At 24.8% G+C, this 21116-nt stretch overlaps 1 protein-coding gene across 2 annotated transcripts in view; it reads right to left on the bottom strand.

The window, feature by feature from the left end:
• LOC136985700 (transmembrane protein 198) overlaps positions 1-21116 on the bottom strand; it is a 39425-nt gene that overhangs the window by 9682 nt on the left and 8627 nt on the right. The window contains exons 1-4 of one of the 2 annotated variants that reach the window (XM_067283031.1): positions 20407-21035; positions 19119-19284; positions 8912-9241; positions 523-756 (exon numbers count right to left, since the gene is read on the bottom strand). In XM_067283031.1, coding sequence (XP_067139132.1) covers positions 523-756; positions 8912-9241; positions 19119-19284; positions 20407-20457 — 781 coding nt within the window. In that variant the 5' untranslated portion in view covers positions 20458-21035. Of the gene's footprint in view, positions 1-522; positions 757-8911; positions 9242-19118; positions 19285-20406; positions 21036-21116 lie in introns of those variants that run through there. The other variant, XM_067283030.1, reaches the window with a different exon arrangement.

Here is a 21116-nt window from a genome sequence, read left to right as displayed (position 1 = left end):
TGGAAAACTGCTGTAATTTCGTCATTTTTGTTACTCTTCCAATGTCTGACAGGCTAGCTTATAGAAAAACACACGATCGAGTGACATAGGCATTAATTCACTTCCATGTTGTGTGCAGCGCCACTGTCTCTCATTTCTCAAATTTTCCATCTTTTCTTTCTTTATCTATGCAGTGAATGCTGCAACATCTGCGAAACCAGTTTATTGCATTACATTCTATTGTGTTTTTATACAATATTCGTTACTTTTAAGTACATTTTTCTTACTTTAAAACATGTAATAAAAAAATTGTGGTGTCCAAAATGGATTATTGGCATTTCAATTCATTTCAAGTAAGAGTAATTTGAGTTATGAGTTTAATTTGTTTCATGATGGAACTTGTAAGTCAAGGTACCACTGTACTTGTATTTTTCATTGCAAATTCTCTGTAAAGTTTGGGATTAAATATGATGATGTATATTTTCTTACATACACTTTAATTTATATAAAATAAATTTAAATATATATTTTGCATATACTTACATTCTTGATGATGGACACCTTGACCAGTAATGCGCCATTGGGTGAAAGTGCCTAATATGACCATAAAAGGCCACACTCCTAATATAAGCCATGAAAACCAGCATGGAGTTAAGGAAGAAGCTAATCTTATTTTGTCCCACACCCAATGAACTATTATGAACTTCTCAATGAAGTAATCTGCTGTTGATGCAATAATAGCACCACCATAGATACTGGTCCCTAGAATTGTACATCCTGAAAATAAAAATTCATTGTAATATTAATTGTCTTGATATAAAATTGATAATTCAAATAATATAATGTTCCTTAAAATTATATAAAATAAATTGTTGTATTTTATCTTCATTTATACTATTGAATAAGTTGAACTTAACTTGAATTTGATTTTGGTTCCAACTTAACTCTCAGACTAAATGCATTCTGTTTCTAAGTCAAAGCAGTTTTGAGATCACATTTCATTAAACTGAAATTTAAAATCTGGAATTTTGAATGCTTCATTTTGCATTTTCAAGGGGATGGACAATAGCTATGAATTCAGAAAGACCTCTAAGGGGCTATCCACAAGTGACATCCATACTAGAAGGGAGGAAAGACTTTATGACAAGTTGGGCAAAATCAGACAAGGGGGGTTGAACTTCAATGGATGTCCATTTTATTTCATTAAATTTTATACAGTTTATTATTCATAAAGTGATAAAGATTTTGGGGAGATTGAGTTTTGTTGGATGTCAGAAGAGGTTTGTAGAATCTACACTCTACAAACCACTTCACCCACTGGCATCTTACCTAGACATATGGATAAGATGCAAATGGTACAGGGGAAGATGCCAGTTGTATGGATGTGAAGTAGTCAACAATAAAGAATACTTTTATAGTATTACATGACATACATTAATTAATGCCAAGGCTACCAACTTCATGACATTACTGTATAATATTTTACAGTGCTTTATTAAACATTCTGGCATTACATTTATTACATTTTCATAAACTTCAAGAAACACAAAAACAACATAAATGCCTTCATGAAACTATAAACAAGCAATATTTTAAAATTTAAAACATTATTAACTGCAGAAAAAGTGTTTTCCTTAAACTAGTATCTTACTCAAATCATCAGAAAAAGATGCTAGCACTGTCTACTCCCCAAACTTGCTCTTTGGAAACACACTCCTACCCACTCTTTGTTAGCCCAGTTAAGTAGTTCCCTAAAATATGTTAAAATATTGGTTTACATCAACACAGGATCAACGGTCTTTACTGTTGGGAAGAGAGATATTATAAAATGTCACTTCACAAGCAACAATAAACATAAATTTGCAGAACCTCGGATGACTGGTGATAAATCAAAAGAAACTTATGTTTTACACTGCATATATAGATGGCAATAACTGCAAATAAGTTTCACTGACCTCTATCAGCTGATGAACAAGTTACAAGTTTAGTGGCATCTTCCCCAACTTACCTCATGTATATATATATATTCTTAGATATCATCATACAATTCATACACTTTCTGTTAAGTAACACATTACAACTATTTTCTAAAAAAGTTATCACATGAAACATTATTCTCTACAATTGATTTAGTGATAAAACAGCATCCAAGAAATTTTAACTAACACAAAAATACCATCAATCTATATAAACAAAGTTGCATAATTTGTAATTTATTCTTCAGTTTTGATAAGCAAAGAGAGAAAAGCATTAATTAATAGTTTTTCATAAAACATACTTTTTCCTAAATTCTTTATCTGATTAAACACAAAAAATTTTTGAATAATAAATTTTATAAATTACTAATACTTAAAACATTGTCAGTGACCATTAATTTATCTATCAGCTTTATAAAATTTATATTAAATTTTTACTTTATGAGCATTTCTCAAAGATGATGATGACAATCAATATTTAATCTATAAATTACTTTTGTATCTGTTTAATTTATTACTTAGTAATATATTTAAAAATTTTAACTTACCATAATTAGCATTATTTTTAATTTAAAGAAAAGCAATTAATATTAACAGGAGATTGAATAAAAAATTAATAAATTAAAAAAATGATAATTGAGTAAACTTAACTGTTTCCTCTTTAAAAAACTAAAATATTTTATAGCAGATGTAACTTGCTTGATTTAATTAATATTCATCGCATCAAATTGAATAGTAAAGTTGTTTCTCAATTAAAAATTCAATAAATGAAAGGATATTTTACATTATTCTGGCACTAACTGCCCACTTGAAAATTAGTTAAATGATACAAGTTGATGTTCCATTTTGTCAGTTCTAGTTTAGATATTGTGGATCTGGATATGAAGCCGAAATGCAAGGTTGTAAAAGTGTTTATCCTGATTAAAATTAAATCAAACTTAGAAAATAAAATATTTAACACTTTTTTTTATATATAAATTTGTCAAACAGTATTTGGTATACCTAAAATTACTGAAATTTGTAAGGAATTTTCCTAAAATACATAAAGTATTCAAATCAATCAAACATTATTTTTACAAAAACATTTGCATTCTTCATACAGGATGTTTTAAATTTTTCTTTGATTGAAAAAGTTTTAGAAAAATGTAACAAATTCAGAGTTAAACATATACTTTTCTATTAAATCTACAGTATCAAATTCAGTAATAATCAGTGTCATCAATAACCTTGATCTAATTTTTAGAGGCAAAACATTCAGCAATTTTTTAATCAATGAGATAAAAATTTGAATAATAAAACTGCATATAATTTGTCTTGCTCTATATAAAATTATTTTTTTGGTTTAAATGTATAAATTGATCAGGAAGGGTGTCAATTGAATTTTTGAATAAACATAAATTTGTTAAAATAAATAATACAATGTTTATTCAAAAAGTTATTATGAGTTATTATGTAAAGAAAGATATTAATTTAAGATAAATTATAAGTTTGCACAATCGAATAAGTGATACACAGAACAAATTATTAAGCATTTTGATTATAGAAAAAAGTGCATGCAAAATAACTGATTGAATATAAATTGTATACAAAGTAAATTAATAACTTTGATTTGCTTTCAATCATTCATCAAATTAATTTTTCCTTATTTAGGATCTATTCATTTAAATTGTATTGAAATTCTTACTTGATAAATTATTGTTAATTATTTTTAAAATAATTATATATTTTTTTAATATTTTAAGTAATTATTTATAAATTTGTTTAATAAATAAAAAAGCACTTATTATTTTGATTTGGTTCTCATGTCAATGCACTCCAAATAAACTGAGATATAACCTTCAAAATTCTAATGCATGGTACTTTTGTATTACTTCTAGCAATAATTATTATGCTCCCATAAATCCAATAATTTATATCTATATAAAACAATTTGACTAAAAATAAAATTAAGATTACATAAAATGATCAAAATCATTGATTTATTAAAATGTGTTTGGTCTAGTCTTTTTTTTTTTTTTTTTTGTTTCAATAAATAAAATAAAACAATAAATTAATTAACACATTTGATAAAAAATGTTTTAATTTATTTTCTTTCATTCCATTTATATTGTATTTCATTTAGAAGCATGGATGAATCATGCTCCTACAGAATATGCATAAAAGATATTGAGTTGAATATCATCAATATCAGGTTTTCAATCTTTTATTCACTGTAACCAGCAGCATAATAATTTAATCTATACTTCTTTGTATTTAATTCTATGTTTTTATATATTTAACATCTCAGTAGTAATTAAAACTTTTCTAAGAATAATTATTAAAATAATTTGTAATCATTTTATAAAAAAAAAGATATTGCTGATATGCCATGATATACATAAATCTATATCTTAAATAACTTTTACAGTACATTAACATTTAAGTGGTTAAAAAGCAGTGGTATGCCATCCATGGAAGCTGTATTTATATTTTAGAGAGTACATAGTGTGCGATTATTTTCATATTTTAACATACTTTGAATTAATTCAAAATTAATATTGTATTATAATCTCTTTATGTATTTTATTACAAATTTCTATAAATGTGAAGAAATGATAAGAATGGTATTGTATATTTGAACATAAATTCGTATATGCATATTCCCAATGGAAGCACTGTATTGTCGAATACGGGACAGCTTCCATGGCGAAAATATTTGAATGGTGTAAAGCAGCCAGATTATACGCATTTGCTTTACAGAGCACCAACCTCACACGGTTTAGCTCGTCGATGCTACACACCAAAATATCATATAATGCTTCCAATGATTCTATCCAGGGCCAGCACAGCTTCCCTTTCATTAAATGTCATTGCATGCCACTGCTAAAAATAAATTTTTATTTAAGTTTTGATCAAAGTAATAAAAACTATATTGATTAAATCCAATAAGATATATATTTGTCAAATTTGAAACTAGGTTTTTATGTTTTTGAGATTAATTATGTTAGTTAAATGCCAAGTTTATTTTATTATTTCTAAATTTGTATTTTGCAGACATTTCTGTTAATATTTTAGATAATGCAAATTAAAAGAATATGTGCATTTTTCATTATAAAATGAGCAGTTGTATTTGTGCTCCAATCACAAACAAAGGAAATACCTTGAAAATATTTTAATATTTGAAATGCTGGGAGAAAAAATTGTAAATTGCTTGAAAAGTAATTTTAAACCAATTCAAAACGAAAACATTTAATTCAATTGTGTTGTTTGATTTTTTTCAAGGATAAAGGAAATTTGCTACAATATAATACTTCATAAATTGTCTACACAGTTAAATTTGAAAGAATAGAGAGAACAAACTATCTTGAATATAGTTATCTATATAGCATTTTCTTCTTGACATTGTCAAAAAAATTTATAAATACAAAAAAATTAATTATTAGCATTTCTGTAATATTCAAACAATTAAATTTGTTGTTCTTAATACCCAAAATAGTAAAAACTTCATTATTTGAACTTGACAGAATTCAGACAAATGAAATTTCAGATAATCCAGAAACTTGTTTTTGAGTCTTATGTACATTAAGAACTGTGCACTTAAAGTTTCACGAACTATAAAAACTGCAGTATTTATAGTTCATGTATTTGAAAGGATATCAATTTACTCTAAATCTTATGCAATGTTACATATATGTATGACTTAGTTTTGCAGCACTACAATTGACAGATGACTTAGTAGTGTTTGGTCTCTATGTATTATTATTTTGTGATATATACAATGCTAGTTTTTTCTTGAAAACTGTTCAGATAATTCAGAGTTTCAGATAATGTACTTTATATAATCATGTTTCTACTATGGTTTCAAAACATTGCTAATATTTGGGTTCTCTTTTAATAAACTATTTAATCAAATATTTAGAAATAAAAAATAGTAGTTTTTGTCATATCAGTTTTCAGAAAATTTTGCATAACTTTTCTATAATCCATTAAGAAATTTTCTCTTATTTATATTAATCTTTCAAAATTGTTCATACAAATAAACAGTGCTCAGTTAATATGGTAAATACATTCCTCTAAAAAAACATGTTAAGAAAAACTGCACTAAGCAAATTCACTATGTAACACCTTGCAGTAACTTTCAAAATGGCATCATACCAAAAATATGGTATACAGTATGAAAATAGTTCATAATTAAGGAACAGTATTAAAATGAAAATGCATTAATCAAGGATTACCTGTAGCATAATTTTTTTTACAAACTTAATGGAGCATTGTATAACATACTAAGTTTCTGTCACTGACCTGTTTTGACAGTCCAACCCCACCATTTCATATTCACAACATATCTTTATGTAAAGAATTATTATAAATTTCAATAAATATTCAATAATATTAGTTTTGTATATAAATAGGTTAAATAATTGTAAATAATAATAATACTGTAATTTTTCATTAAATTTAAGACAAGAAAAAATGTTTTTATAAGAAGTCTGCTTCTATTCAAACATTTCATAACAGTGAGTGAATGAGTTGGTCACTCAAATATAGTTTTATAAACACAAGATCAAACTGCTACTAAAACCAAAGATAAAATATTCCTTGATTTCTCCAAATTTAAAGCTATCTGTAAAAAAAAATGATTTATTCTAAATAATATTTATTGTTTCACATGTTTTTATCTGTCTGGTTATTGGTATTGTTGCAGTGCAGGTGTCATATATTGTCTTTGAGACATCACCAGATTTGATGTTTAAAAATAAATTAATTAAATAAAGATGCAAATTATAAATATAAAAATCTGGAATAATTTCATTTATTGCTCTATACATTTTAAACAATTATAGAACATACAATCTATATAAAAAATATTAAATTTTAGGAATTTATATGACCATTTCTTGCAAAAATATGAGTAATGCTCAACAATAAACCTTGAAAATTATTGCATAGACAAATCAGAACTAAACTACACTTTAATTATAACAAAATTATTACTTGAAAATTATTTTTTAAGCAATACTTGATAACCAAAACATACAAGATAAATCATTCAACAGTTACTTACTCAACAAACAAATTCCATTCACTCAATTAATTAATCAATAACTTAAGTAGGATGAATTATTCAGCAATTAACTTAAATGAATTTTTTTAACAAGAAATTCACATGTAATTAACTACTTAAAGAATAATTTTATTTCAATATATTTCCTTTAATCAATTGTCAATGAACACTTTTCCAGATACGGCATAAGAAAATCAAATAAAATATAACAGAGAACTGCCTTCACACCACACAAATTTCTAGTTTTAGAGCCAACTCATTATGCCAACACATTTTTGAGAAGCATTAGCTTCTCATTGTCAGTGATCTATACAAAATGCATTCTTTTGTTTAGAGTTGTCCTATTGTCTTTGGCATAAAGGTGATATATGACAATTCTTGTTCCCTTGTTTAGAACATAGTGGAGAATTTAAATTAAAAGAGAGTTTCTCCATAATTGTAAACCAAACTATTTACTATTTTACAAACAGGATACTGTCATTGCATAAAATTATACAGCAATATTTTTTGTTTAGTTTTTCTGTAATTGTTCTGTATGCATAGCATTTTCTGTAATAAAGATTTTATTTAACAAATAACGAATAAAACTCCAAATTCTAAAATTATAAAAACTCAAAGTACTGTTTTAATGGAACCATTTCTTAATTTAAGTATATAATTAAAATTCACAGAAACACTCCAAAATAATAATAAAAAAGTGTCTTCATAGTTTGTTTCATTCTTGAAAGTGTGGAAAGCATAAAGTTCTGAGATAATGTGAAAAGTCAAAAAGCCCTTCATCAGCTGATTTTGCAGTCAAGCTAGTTTGCTATTGTTCCTTCTGATAATGGAAACTGGTTTAAAGGTTTAAACTTTAAAGTTACTAAAACATTCCTTTATTCTTTGTTATTTTTATGTTCTTTGAAATTTTATTATGAATCTAATTTTTTAAATTCAGATCTATAGATGGGGTGGAATAACTCCAAAAACAACCCAATAATAAAGTTTTTTGACTTTATGAATATAAGCAGAAATTTTAATTCTTAATTTGATTAAGATTAATCTCAAATATTATTTGAAGAAATATTATATAATTGGTCTAAATCAAGTTATCATCTCAAATGATTTGATAGTGTATGATATTAAATATATTCACACCTTTGACATGTCCAGCATAACGTTTAATTCTATAATCAGTTTTTGAAATCTTCGTTCTTTTTTAAATTCAAATTTTTTGTTCGTTTCTTTGTAAACATTAACTGAAGAAGATCTCTTAAAGGGATCGAAAACGTTATGCTGGACACGTCAAAGGTGTGAATATATTTAATTTTGTTACATAGATCCAGTAAGCATTTCTTATTGTATAGTGTATAATATGAACTTAGTTAACATCTTTTCCAATATTTTAAATAATTTTCACACTTTCAAATCCAAAATTTAAATATGTTGAATTATGATTAATTGCTTCGAAGATGATGTAGAAGGTTATTATTGCTTTCAATGTTACATCAAATTAATACTGTATTCCAAAACTATTGATAATTGGTCACTTACATTTCATCTTACATAGAATAGAAAACTGTTATAATAACTGAACAGTGGTTCTCAACCTTTTTGAGCTAGTGATACCAACAAGTCAGTGTCTCATCATAAAATGTAATATTAAAAATATGTAGATTTTTATATAAAAAAATATACAAAAAATTAATGTTTTTAAATGATTTTTTTTGAAAATTTGTGGTACTGGTTGAGAACTATTCACCTAGACAAATGTTCATAAATAAGTTTAAAGAAAAATGACATCAATGCAAATAGCAAATAAAATTTCATTTCTATTTTAATTCATATTCAGAATATCAATTGAATATTAAAGTTTCTAAATTTAGAACTTTTTTGATAGTTTCATTAAAATCAAACATATTATAAAAATTACCTTTTTGCCAAAAGAGTGTGATAACTGCTCCTACTAATCCACTTCCTAAAAGAACAATCACTGTAATCCATACTGTTGTTGGAGTGTACCAGATATGCATAATCATTAGAATTGCTACACCAGCAAAAAGTCCCATATGAAATCCAGTCATAAACAGCCCTACATACTGTACTAACATAGTAATTAGACCAAACAATACTCCAGCACCAACAGCAACCCCTGCATTTCCGGCAGTAGGTAGCAGTTCTTCTTCAAGACATATTAGGTAAACAACCACAGAACCAAAGATAAATCCCGTCAGGAACATAACTGCCTTAAAACATCTATATCCTGAAATAAAATGAAACATTAAAAACATCTTTAATGGAAATTTATAAAATTCATTTAAGAAAAAAAAATAAGTTACTAGAAATGTTTATCCAGTACAACACATTAGTTTTATTTAAATTTCTCTCACTTAAAAGTCAAATTCTAAATATATAAAATGGAGATCATTTGTTCAGGAGACAGCAGATCAGCTTTAGAATTTATTTTATAAACTGACAAATTCTCTTTTATGTTCTTGAATTCATCTAGTAAGAAATTGATATTGTTAATAAATTAAAACAATTTGAATTTTATTTCTTTTTCTTATAAATCAATGTTGAAAACCAAATTGTAAAATTTATTATATGCATTATGAACTATGCATTCACTTAAAAATGAAACAAAGATCAGTAGAAAATATCTTTAGTTCTGACTGAAATTCAAATTCATACCTTTTGATAACATACTGAATAATATGATTAAAATTAAATGTTCTATTTTCTTATCATGCTGCTTTTTGAGTCTAATGGTCTGCCAATGAGAGAATGCTGGCATTGATCCTGGAGTTTCTTGTTAATTGCCATTCACTTGGATTATTCCCTGCTTCCATTTACAGGATATGCTTACCATCTGAATGTTCTACTTTGCTTCCAGTAGTTAGAAGTTTATGCTTGAGAATGATAATAAAATTGGTTAAGAGAAGATGATATTGGTTAAGATAAACAGCATCATTTGTTTGGAGAATTATTTCTACAATTCTCCAAACAAAAGAAGACAGACCTCCAGTTCATGATAAAATTAACTGTCACATTATAACAGATTTTTCAAACCTTTTTTGGAAAGTATCACTTCTAAAGCTATCTGAGCAGCACTGTATGACAGCCAATAAGCCAGTTAAGTATATAAAAAACTAATGAAAATGTAATGGATTAATCCTGACGACATACAATTAAATCAGTAGTAAAACTTCAATCAGAATAATACATTTTACTGTATTATTTTAATTCAAATGTATTTAAAATGTTGTAAATTATTTCTTAAACTATTGTAATGATAGTTTTTTCATCTAATCTAGATTAGACAAATAAATAAAACACAGTAAATTTCTAGTAAAACATAATTTTAAATGTATGGTACATTATTATATGGCTTTTGTCTGTGTACCATCTGCTATACCTCCAAGTATCACTGGATATCTACAAACAACTTTGAAAACAAGAGCATTAAAAGACAAGATAGGTGTCTAAGTCATTTAAATGATTAAACAAATATTCAATATGTTATGATGTGATAAAGATCCAACTTTGCAGATTCATAAAACTTACAAGCCCATCTGAAATCAAATACTTCTCTGTCAGGATCATGGTTTTTGTTTAAATGGCCATGTTAGTTCACAATATCAGTTATAAGACTAAGACTATGAATAAGAAATTATATTCAATTAGTACAACAAGTTTACATGACCTTTAATTGTTTAGTTCTGTCTTTTTTTATAACAGTAAATCATAAACATCATATCTGTATTTCAAAGTCAAAGCTAAACATGCATCTGACAATAATACATTTGGCAGCTATTCAATAAGAGGCTATTGTTAACATGACATAAATTATCTACAATAAATTAAAATGTCAGCAAAAATTCTAAATTATTCTCAATGCTAATACTTTACATGCATCATGCATATATAAATAAAATTTATAATTAATGTCTGGTCTTAAAAGAAGTAAATATTCTATTAATAATTCCATTTCTTGTATTGTTTCAATTATACATTAATATTCTTTTCAATTCACTTGAGTCTATTCTAATATTAAATGTATTAATTAGAATCAGTTGATTAAATTACACATATTTACCAATAACTGAAAATAATTATTAAAAACTATTGATTTACTTACTATAAACTTATATGTAAAAAAATTAATTTTTGATTGTAAATATTACATTTTATTATAATAATTTATATTAAAAAATTATTCAAGTATAAATTTTTTACAAAATATTTAAAATATATGCAAATACAAAGAACAAACAGTTTCTCAATTTATCTGATGTTTTATATTTTACATTATATATTTTATATATAATTGAACTATATTTACAAAAGGTTATGTATCAAATTTCAAATTTTCATACTTATTTCACTACCTTTAAGTTAAAAATTCAGATAAAATTATCATCATTTATTTTTAACACAAATGTTATCAGCAAATTTATTTTTAAATTATAAAAATTAAACGATTTTAACTTAATTATTTGCTCCATTTACCAATAAGGTTTGTGATATAATATCCTCTTTCATTCGAAAATATCAATAATTAATTGTATAACTATCATGCAATTAACTATCATATAACAGAAAAGAACTCTTGTGAAAAAAGTAAGATAATTAATATTCTAAAAGTTGGCATGACAGAATACATTAAAATTAGAATATGATACTTGTACAGTACATTAAATACCATATAACAGTACCATTATCTATCAGCTAGAGAATACTGTAGAAATCAATAAGATTATGAATGCATTACATGCATACATTATTTATTTATTTTTACATTTATATATTTATACTATACATACATTTATATTATATGCATAAATATATTAAAAACTTGTCTGTCAACTTGTATTTCAAAATAATAGGCTACAAAACTAGTATGCATTAACTTAAAATGTTTGAATTCTTTTGGGATAATTCAATGTCAAATTCCTGCATAAATTTACTTGCTTCAAAGAAAAATTAATCTTATCACTAATGTTAATAGTTAAAATATGTTCTAATGTAGCTAATCCAATAGAATGCATTCAAAAATCTGCTATATACAGTAGACTAGATAAGGCACTGACTTCTAAGATCCTTAATGGTCTTCACTATAAAATATTTCATTCCAATAAAATAAAAAAACAAGTGGAGAGAGCAAATACTTTTTATAAAAGTACATCTTGAATCTGGATATGATATCTCAACATTATGATATGAGAGTGAGTCAAAACAAATTGAGAATAACTTTTTTGTGTCGAAAATATAGCATTAGCAAATTTCAGATCTATATCTATCATTGTAATAAATAGTTATTGAAGCATCTAACTAAAAACATGCATGGATATATGATGTTTCATTTGGCTGCTAGAGTACACAGAGCGAATCTTGTCTGCTGCCCACCTATGACAAAACAGAGATTGATTGTGACAAGCAGTATAGCTCTCTATATTAAGTTTTTCATCATAAATCATTAAAAATATATTAAAAAATTACTTTTCAAGCTTCCCTGACATGTCAGCATGCTTAAATTGATAACTTTGCTTTCTTTATTTTAGACAATTGCTTTATGTAAGAAATATGTTTTACATACCTTTATTTTCAAAACTGACTACAAAGAAAGATTTAATTAAAAGATTTATAGGCCCTGATTTAAAAATATGATACTTTTCTTTATTTAACTCCTAACATTTACGAACAAAATAATAGGAAATTAGAAAAAATTATAATATAAAATATAAAACATTTATTTTTATAGAGTAAAAAACATTATATACTACAAATTAATTATAGAATACAATTTCATGATACAACTACTTAATACAACTGAATGGTGTCTATTATTCTAATAAAAGCAACAAGTATACTAACAGTAGCAAGTATCTATCTACAAGTATAAAATCTAATCTCACTAAAGACAAATAGAGATCAATGTTATTGAACAGGATCCAGCAAATAAAATTTGCTTTTAACAAAGAAATTATTCTCATCAAAAATGTTACTATCTTGTCTAGTCTCTATTCAGTATTTCATACAAAATCAGATGGAAAGAATGAGAATGATAGTGTGACATGAAACAAAAACCTCAGAAACTGGTGTTTTGCAAGCTCCATTGGAACACACAACAAAAATTATTACCAAGTTTATCACTGGTAAACAGAAAAGTAATAAATGTATCAAGTATACTGACATATCTTATATCACATATTTCAAATATAATATTTTTAATCTTTTAAACAAATATTTATTCTCTTCTCGCACAACTTCATAGTAAAATAGATTTGTAAAGAAAGCCATGTTCCAGTGTGAATATTGAGCATATGTTCTTCCAAGTAACAATTTTAAGAAACTACATAGCAACTTTCTAAATAAATTATTTCTGTAAAGACATTGTCATTCCATCAGTTAATGATTTAATTGATAAAAATTTGATATAGAAACTGATACAAGGAAGCAAATTAAAAAGAAGACGAGAACAGTCATATCGGCAAACATCTGTAACATCAAATACAAACAACATAAGTGAGATAATGAATTAACACAATTATTATTTATTAGACTTTCAAAGTCAAAATGCATTTCAGATGTATACTTAGAGAGTGAACTTTTTTACTTTATTTTTATATAGAGTAAAAAATTATCTTCAAGTATTCATTTAAATCTTTCATAATCAATTAAAAAAGTACAATATGAATAATTTATTAGTGCATTATAACAATACAAACTTTTCATAATGAAATTTCATAAGTCTTAATCATATGATAGAAAATAGTATTACAGGCCGTTTCATTAAATCTTTGATATTTCATCATTTTATAAATATATTGCTTAACAAAATGTGTCCATCAAAACTAGAAGTGTTATTTGAAATGTATGTTATTCATATACTTCATAGTATTAATATGTATAAATAAGAAAAATACAGCATAAATATTGCTTTTAGGAACTTATAAACACTTGTGTTTGAAGTACTGAAAATATTTCAATAGAAAGAAGAAATGCTAATTAAATAAACTAAAAAATTTGCTATTCATCAATTTCTGACAGATTATTACAGCAAAAATTTCTCCAGTTATTGAATGTTTTAATGGTAATCTAAGTGTTTATTATGGAACTTTTTATAAAAATATATAAATATTGATATTTTTTGTAATAAAAACACATTAATATAGAATGAATATTTAATTTTTCTTTTAAAAGTAATATTTAATACTAAATTTTCATTTTCAGCAGTCATGAAGTTTGTTTATATACACAGTTAGTCATCCAAACTAAAAATATAAATTTTGATGAAAGAAAAATATAACTTAATTTTGATGTTTAACAGATTGCTTTGTCATTAAAAATCTACAGATCAAAATTCTCAAACACTCTCCAGTTTCTGTATTCATTGTCAACAGACAATGATATACAGTAATCAAGAAAACAAGAAAAATTTCTTGATTTCTTGCAGGAATATAGCAGTTAAAGTTCAATTAAATAACCATATCATTCCAGTAACATATTTATTTCATTAATTTTTTTTCTCCATAATAGCCATTATTAGGTTAACTTTGTATAAAATTTTCTAGGCCAGTGGGTCTCAATTGGTGTACCATGAACTTCTGTTAAGCCAGTGTTACATGTGTAACAAATGATTGCCTGTAGATGTACTATTTGTCAAACTGTCAAATAATTCATGTACTGCACTATACATATGCCTATTCATCAAATGTGTGGATCACAATTCTATATGCAACTAGGATGAATATTGGACTATAATATAGACTGAAGAACTTCCAGAACAGACTGACTCTGAATGGGAAAAGGCAAACATTCGAGTATATTCAGCTAATCCCAAACACTTACCACAAATTACCCATCCACACTTCTCTGTATTTACAAATGGCAAACAGTTGTCATTCATGATTTAGTAAATGTTGCGTATGTACCACTGGCTTTAGAAGTGCCATCAAATTTCAAAAACTCATTTAAAAATGTTAATTTTTTGTTTACATTTTAATATTATTTTGTCCTTTTATTTTTATAAAGATAAATTACAGATCTTTAACATAATGTTTCATTTATATATGTAAGGGCATCTTTGGTGTAACACTGACTCATCATTGCACCAACAAAAACTATGTTCCACTATCTCAAAAAGGTTGAAAATCACTGTTCTATGGCAATAAGTTTACTTGTTTGTTTATCCAATTTTAGTTCAATAGAAAAGAACAAGAACTATTCAAAACCAATACATCAACAAAACAAACTGAGAACACAATATCAATCTGATAGATTTGTGTTAAGATGACCAAATTGTAAAATCCTGCTTCAAGCCACGGATTTTGTTTGTCAGATGTTTAATGATCATTGTTAAAGGAAAACATGCACTAGTTGCTGTCATTAATGGCATTACACTTATCCCAAATTTAATAAACTACCAAAATATATAAAAACATATTGAGGCCTACCTACTAATAATAATAAATGAGTTTAAAGAATAGAAATTTAACATTGAAAATGATTGAATTGAAAAGAAACTAATAATTTGAAAATTCACTGTAATTTTTCCTTATAAAATACATTTTTTGTATACATATTTTTTGTAAAATACATTCCTTATAAAATACATTCTAAAATTTATCTGAAAATTACAATGTGTCCTATAAGTTGAATGTGCCTTATAATGTGAAGAATACTTTTTCCTTCGAAACAAATCAATGTGAAAAATGTAATATTTGCAATACAACAGTGTATCTTATAAGGCAAAATATACAATTATTTTGCTTACTCAATTTACATTTATTCAAATATAGAATGGAATAAAGTAAATCCAAATAATTTCAAAAAGTAACAGTTTCGTACCAAACATATGTAAGTTTAATGTAATGTATAAAATAACTTCAAATAAAATTCTTTTAATACAGTTATTCTTAAACTAAAGCATGGTGAATAAGTAAAAAGATTAATCTGGTATCTAATTCATAAATATAATATTGTTGTGCTACTGATTTTGTATCACCAGTCCTAAGATAATGTAAGAAAAAATGCATTAAACTTTAAAATTATTACAAAAATTACAAATAGCTTTCTAATAGAACAAGCAATTATTTATTATGATATTGTCACAATGCTGGGCTGCAACTTTTAAACATATTTTTCATTTATTTAAATTAAAATATATGCTCACCACCTCAGATTTGTAGTGGCTTGCCTCTGTACATCATACTTTTCCTTTAACAATAGAGTCAAGCCTGCCAGTCATCTATCTAACACCTTTCAGGGAAACATTTTTCAATTGAAATAACATGACTTCCAGTTTGCATCAGAAGTTTCTATATAGGTAATCGGACCTCCTGCCCCTAAGGTTCCATATCTGGTCTCAGATTTCATGTATTTAACTCCATTCTTGAGATTAAGGAAAGACAGACAGGCAAACAACAGTGAAATTTATGTCTACAATTTTTTCCAAATTGCAGTCCAAAAATAAGGAATTTATGAACTGATGTAGATATGAATATGTGTTTGTGTTGTAACAGAATCTAATTAAAAAAGTCTTAATTTACAAAGTTTAAATTAAAATTTTATTGGATAATTAGTTGAAAAATTTAAATTTAAATAATATATGTCACTCTTTTAAATAAATGACAAGTATTTTAATGTATATTCGAATAGTATTACACAGCAATTAAAAATATTTGCTCTTACTAAAATAACTGACTTTATTCCTGCTTATTTGGTATTTTCATTACAAACTAAATACACATAAAATTCAGCTTTTAACATTTATTTAGTTTATAAATCAAGAAGTTATTTTGAATATGGATGTTTTCATAATGTCTCATTATGATTATTTGGCTTCCTAAATACAATGAAACTGCTAATTAGGCAGATTCCTGGAAATATTTATTAACTAAAACAACTCCAAAAATGTAGTACTTGCTACTATATTTCAATTAATCTGCGTTAAATGCATCATGATGATCTCAGTATTTGTTAATCATTAATTATTACATATTTAAGTTTAAATATAAGTAATTTCAATTGAACTATATAAATAACTTTTTAAATTATATTTTTATGACCATTTAAAATTGGCAACTAAAATTTATAAAGTAATTTCAGAGAAAAATGCTATATAATTTTTTTACTGATAACTCCCATTTCAAATTCATTTTAAAAGAATTTCTGAAAGTGTTCTTTACTTTTTTCAATTCAAAATAATCAATAGAAAAAGCAAATAATATTCTCAGAATATAATCAATTTTTTTATTTAATAATTTCATACTTTTTAAAGTTCTACTTATATCATTCAAGAAAATTTAATATAATGAATGATAGCTTTCCGATTTATTTTTTAAATACCATGAATTAAGTTTGTTTTTAAAAAATAAAATTATTAATAAAAAGATTATATTGTATTTAGTAAGAAAAAAGAAAAAAAAAACTACTCTTGAGTCTTTTAATGGAATGTAGATTGATTATTATCATTATAAGTAATTGTTTTTAAAACCATTAGTATCACTGTAGTACAAATTATTTAAATTATATCATTACGAAAGATTCAAAACTAAATTTAAGTAGCATCAGCATTGATAATAAGAAAACTACAAATGTATAAAATAATTTCAATTGTCTAATAATGTACAGATACATATTTCAACATTGTTTTTGAATAATACATTTATTCTAATGTAGATAAATTTGTGTATATTTTGAAATTAATAAGTTATCACCTAATTTTAATAAGAAATTATTCATTTTAAAAATAATTTAAAATTCTGATTGAATTATTTAATTTTTTTATTTTATTTGATATTATTTAGAATAATAAGTGGGTGTATATTATAAATGCTTCTTTTTTATAAGCATTTATAAAGTACACCCGGGTAGATTGATTTCTAGAACAAACGTATCAAATTACATAAAAAGTTTCCTGTAACAAATTTTATTGCAAATATTTATAATTTTTCAAAAGAATTTGATCAACTATCAAATTTTTTTCTATATTTTACTATAAATAGTCTTGAGAAATGTGTTAAAAACATATTAAAATATTATTGTGTAATTATTTGATTAATATTTATTTAAATTATCATCTTTTTTTATTGAAAGAAAACTACTTAAAACTATTTTTGAAAAGGTAAATGGAAATAATTTATTAATGAGATCAATATATAAAAATTATATTCAAAAAGAATTTAGTATCAAAAGAAAATATTTAAATGATTAAAAAGTTATTTACTTAATGAGAAATATATTGATTATTTTCCATAATGTCATAAATCATTGCAGTTATATTAATTATTCTTCTCGGCTTAATAAAATAATTTAATTAAATATTATTTTGAATAATTTGAAGAAGAAAAAGGAAATGCTGTATCTACATATTGAAAACATATGAGAAATGAAATATTAAACCTTGTTTTTTTACTAAAGTTTACTAATTAGAAATTTGAAACATAACAAAAAAACTATTTACTTAATGTCATTGATAAATTTTCTGCATCATCGTCATGCTTAAGAGAGATTATCTCTTAATCACAAGTTAATTCCAAAATAAGCCAATTTATAGTCAAATGCCAAGTATCAAATTGCCACTGCTGAAATAAAGTCCCTTTTTGTTATAGAATAAAGTGTACATTGCTCGATACCTGAATTTTTTTTATATTGTAAGTGTTTAAAATTGCTGTCTTTGATAAACTAAATAAATTTAAATCAATTCTACTGAAAGACTAAGTAATTTAATATCTTAAATATTTTAAAATTAAGAATGGCAAATTATTTTTGAGAATCAAATTACAATTAAATATAATGCTAATACTTTTATTAAGTTTCTTATTGATACGCATCCAAATAGTTTTATGTGGGCCTATAAAATTACAGGATTATATAAGAAGTTTGGACTGTTGCTAAGGTTAATTTAGTTGACTACTGTTAATTACTTTTTTTGTAAAGAATGTTAATCAGTATCCATTAATAATTTTTAAAAAATATTAATTAATAAAATTCATTTAGGTGTTAATAAAATAAAATTTATAATGCTAAAATTTTATAATTTTCCTTTTCAAATTCAAAGTTAATTTGCTATAAAACAATTTAATTTATAATGCCACAATAACTGCAATATATTTTGAATTAAATAAAATAATTACCATATAGAGTGTAGACAACTCCAAATACCAAATACATGCCGCAGATGATAGCGGTAGTGACATCGTAATTATAGTCGAAATATTGGCAGCGAGGATCATCATCCATTGAAGATGTTGTGTTAGTTTGCGAGTCTCCATGATTACCAGAAAGTTCAGACATGTTCAGCTTAAATATTAAAATGTAACTTTAAAATAAAAACTTTTAATATATTCAAATATAACTCAAAATCTTAATTTAAGATCAATAATATTGCAATTTTAAATTTTAATATTAAACATTATAAAAACTAAAATATTCAAAAATAATTAATATATAATGTTGTTCATTTATAATAATTAAAATTTCTGCTTTCGAAAACAAAATTATATTTATATATAATTTTTTTAATATATTCATCATGTTTGTCTGTATTATTTGAGGAGAGCAAACTATAGCAAAGTAATTTGTGGCACTGCACATAGCTAAATTAAAAATAAAGCTATTTATCACTGAGTACTCAAAATATTTAATTTTGAGGATAAAAAAAATACTCAAAAAATGTTTGATATGTAAATTTTGTTCACAAAAGCAGAATTGTTAATAAATGTTATTTATTTTAAATCTGGATACATAATTAAAATGAATCATTATTATTATTATTATTATTATTATTATTATTATTATTATTATATTTAAAATATAACAACATTATTTACTAATTAAGGAAAAATGAATAACATGGAAAATTTAATAACATTTAAAAATTAAGATAGGTACAGAGCAGCAAGAGATTCTTTAAGCCAAGAAAAGTCTTTAAAATAAAAATAAATAGTTTTAAAATATATAAATAAAATAAAAATTATAAATTAAAGCATAAAGCATTAAAGCATTTCTTTCATTTTCACAAAATGTAAAATGAAATTTTAAGGCAAGGCTATTCATTGAAGTAACTCAAAACGTAAAAATATTTTAGATTTAATGAATCATTTCCTGCAAATGTATCAACAGAACAATTTATTAGTAAAATATAAATAAAACATCAAAATGTTTCAAAAATTTTGAGTTTAAAAAAATTTTCTTAAATATCTCACTTTATTTAAATTACAAATAAATAAAAATATTTTGAATTATAAAATATTTATTATTATTATTCTTTAAAAAGTATTAAAGTTTTTATAACATCTCAATAAAAATTTAATACATATTCATCTCTTATTATAAAATGTTATTTTTATAATCTATGATGAAGATTTGTTTAGTAATAAAAAAATGAAAAATAAAAGGAAAAAAAATCAATAAGAATCATACTTTGGATAGCTTTTGTGATTCGTCCTTGAATACAAAGTATACAGCTGCCATCAAGATACAGTACAGAGATTATACTGTGTTAAATCTCAGAAAAGTTTCTAAATCTTGCTATTCAAATAAATTTCGCTAAACTTTTAAGCATACGCTAAAAAATTCTATACAAAGATTGTGTACATTTAGCATCTTTAACAAATAATGTGATGCTTTGTTTAAACTTTACATAATCTACAAGTCGAAATTCTGTCTATATTTAATTAATCTGCACTGAGGCGGTAACTGTTTTCTCTAGAGTTTACAAACAGTTTATCTGATAAACTGACCACAGGATGCATAAAGTAAATAAAAGACAGTTCAAAGTCTAGATAGGCAATGCGTTATTAATTTCCAACTGCTTCTGCAGTATACGTCTGCAGCAGACACTCGCACAGACTAGTGGATCGATGGTAACCTACTTCCTGTCTTTGGCAAAAGTGGGGAAAAGGGGGTTCAAAAATGTGAACAAACCGAAGGACAAACTGAGGACAGAATGACAGAATTGTCACAGTTACAACAAACGTTAGAAAACCAACCATAAGATCGTTAGTTGTAAAACTGTTCGAATTATTCGTAGTTACTATGGGATATTACTATTCTATTGAAAGCATTTTATTAAGGGCATCATCTAGTATTTTATTTTCTGCATTGTTTAGTATTTGGATCATTAAGCAGGT

The sequence above is a fragment of the Centruroides vittatus genome, unplaced genomic scaffold, assembly GCF_030686945.1.
Source record: "Centruroides vittatus isolate TY-2023 unplaced genomic scaffold, ASM3068694v2 contig_975, whole genome shotgun sequence".
NCBI lineage: Eukaryota > Metazoa > Arthropoda > Arachnida > Scorpiones > Buthidae > Centruroides > Centruroides vittatus.
This window is presented reverse-complemented; position numbering and strand designations above follow the sequence as displayed.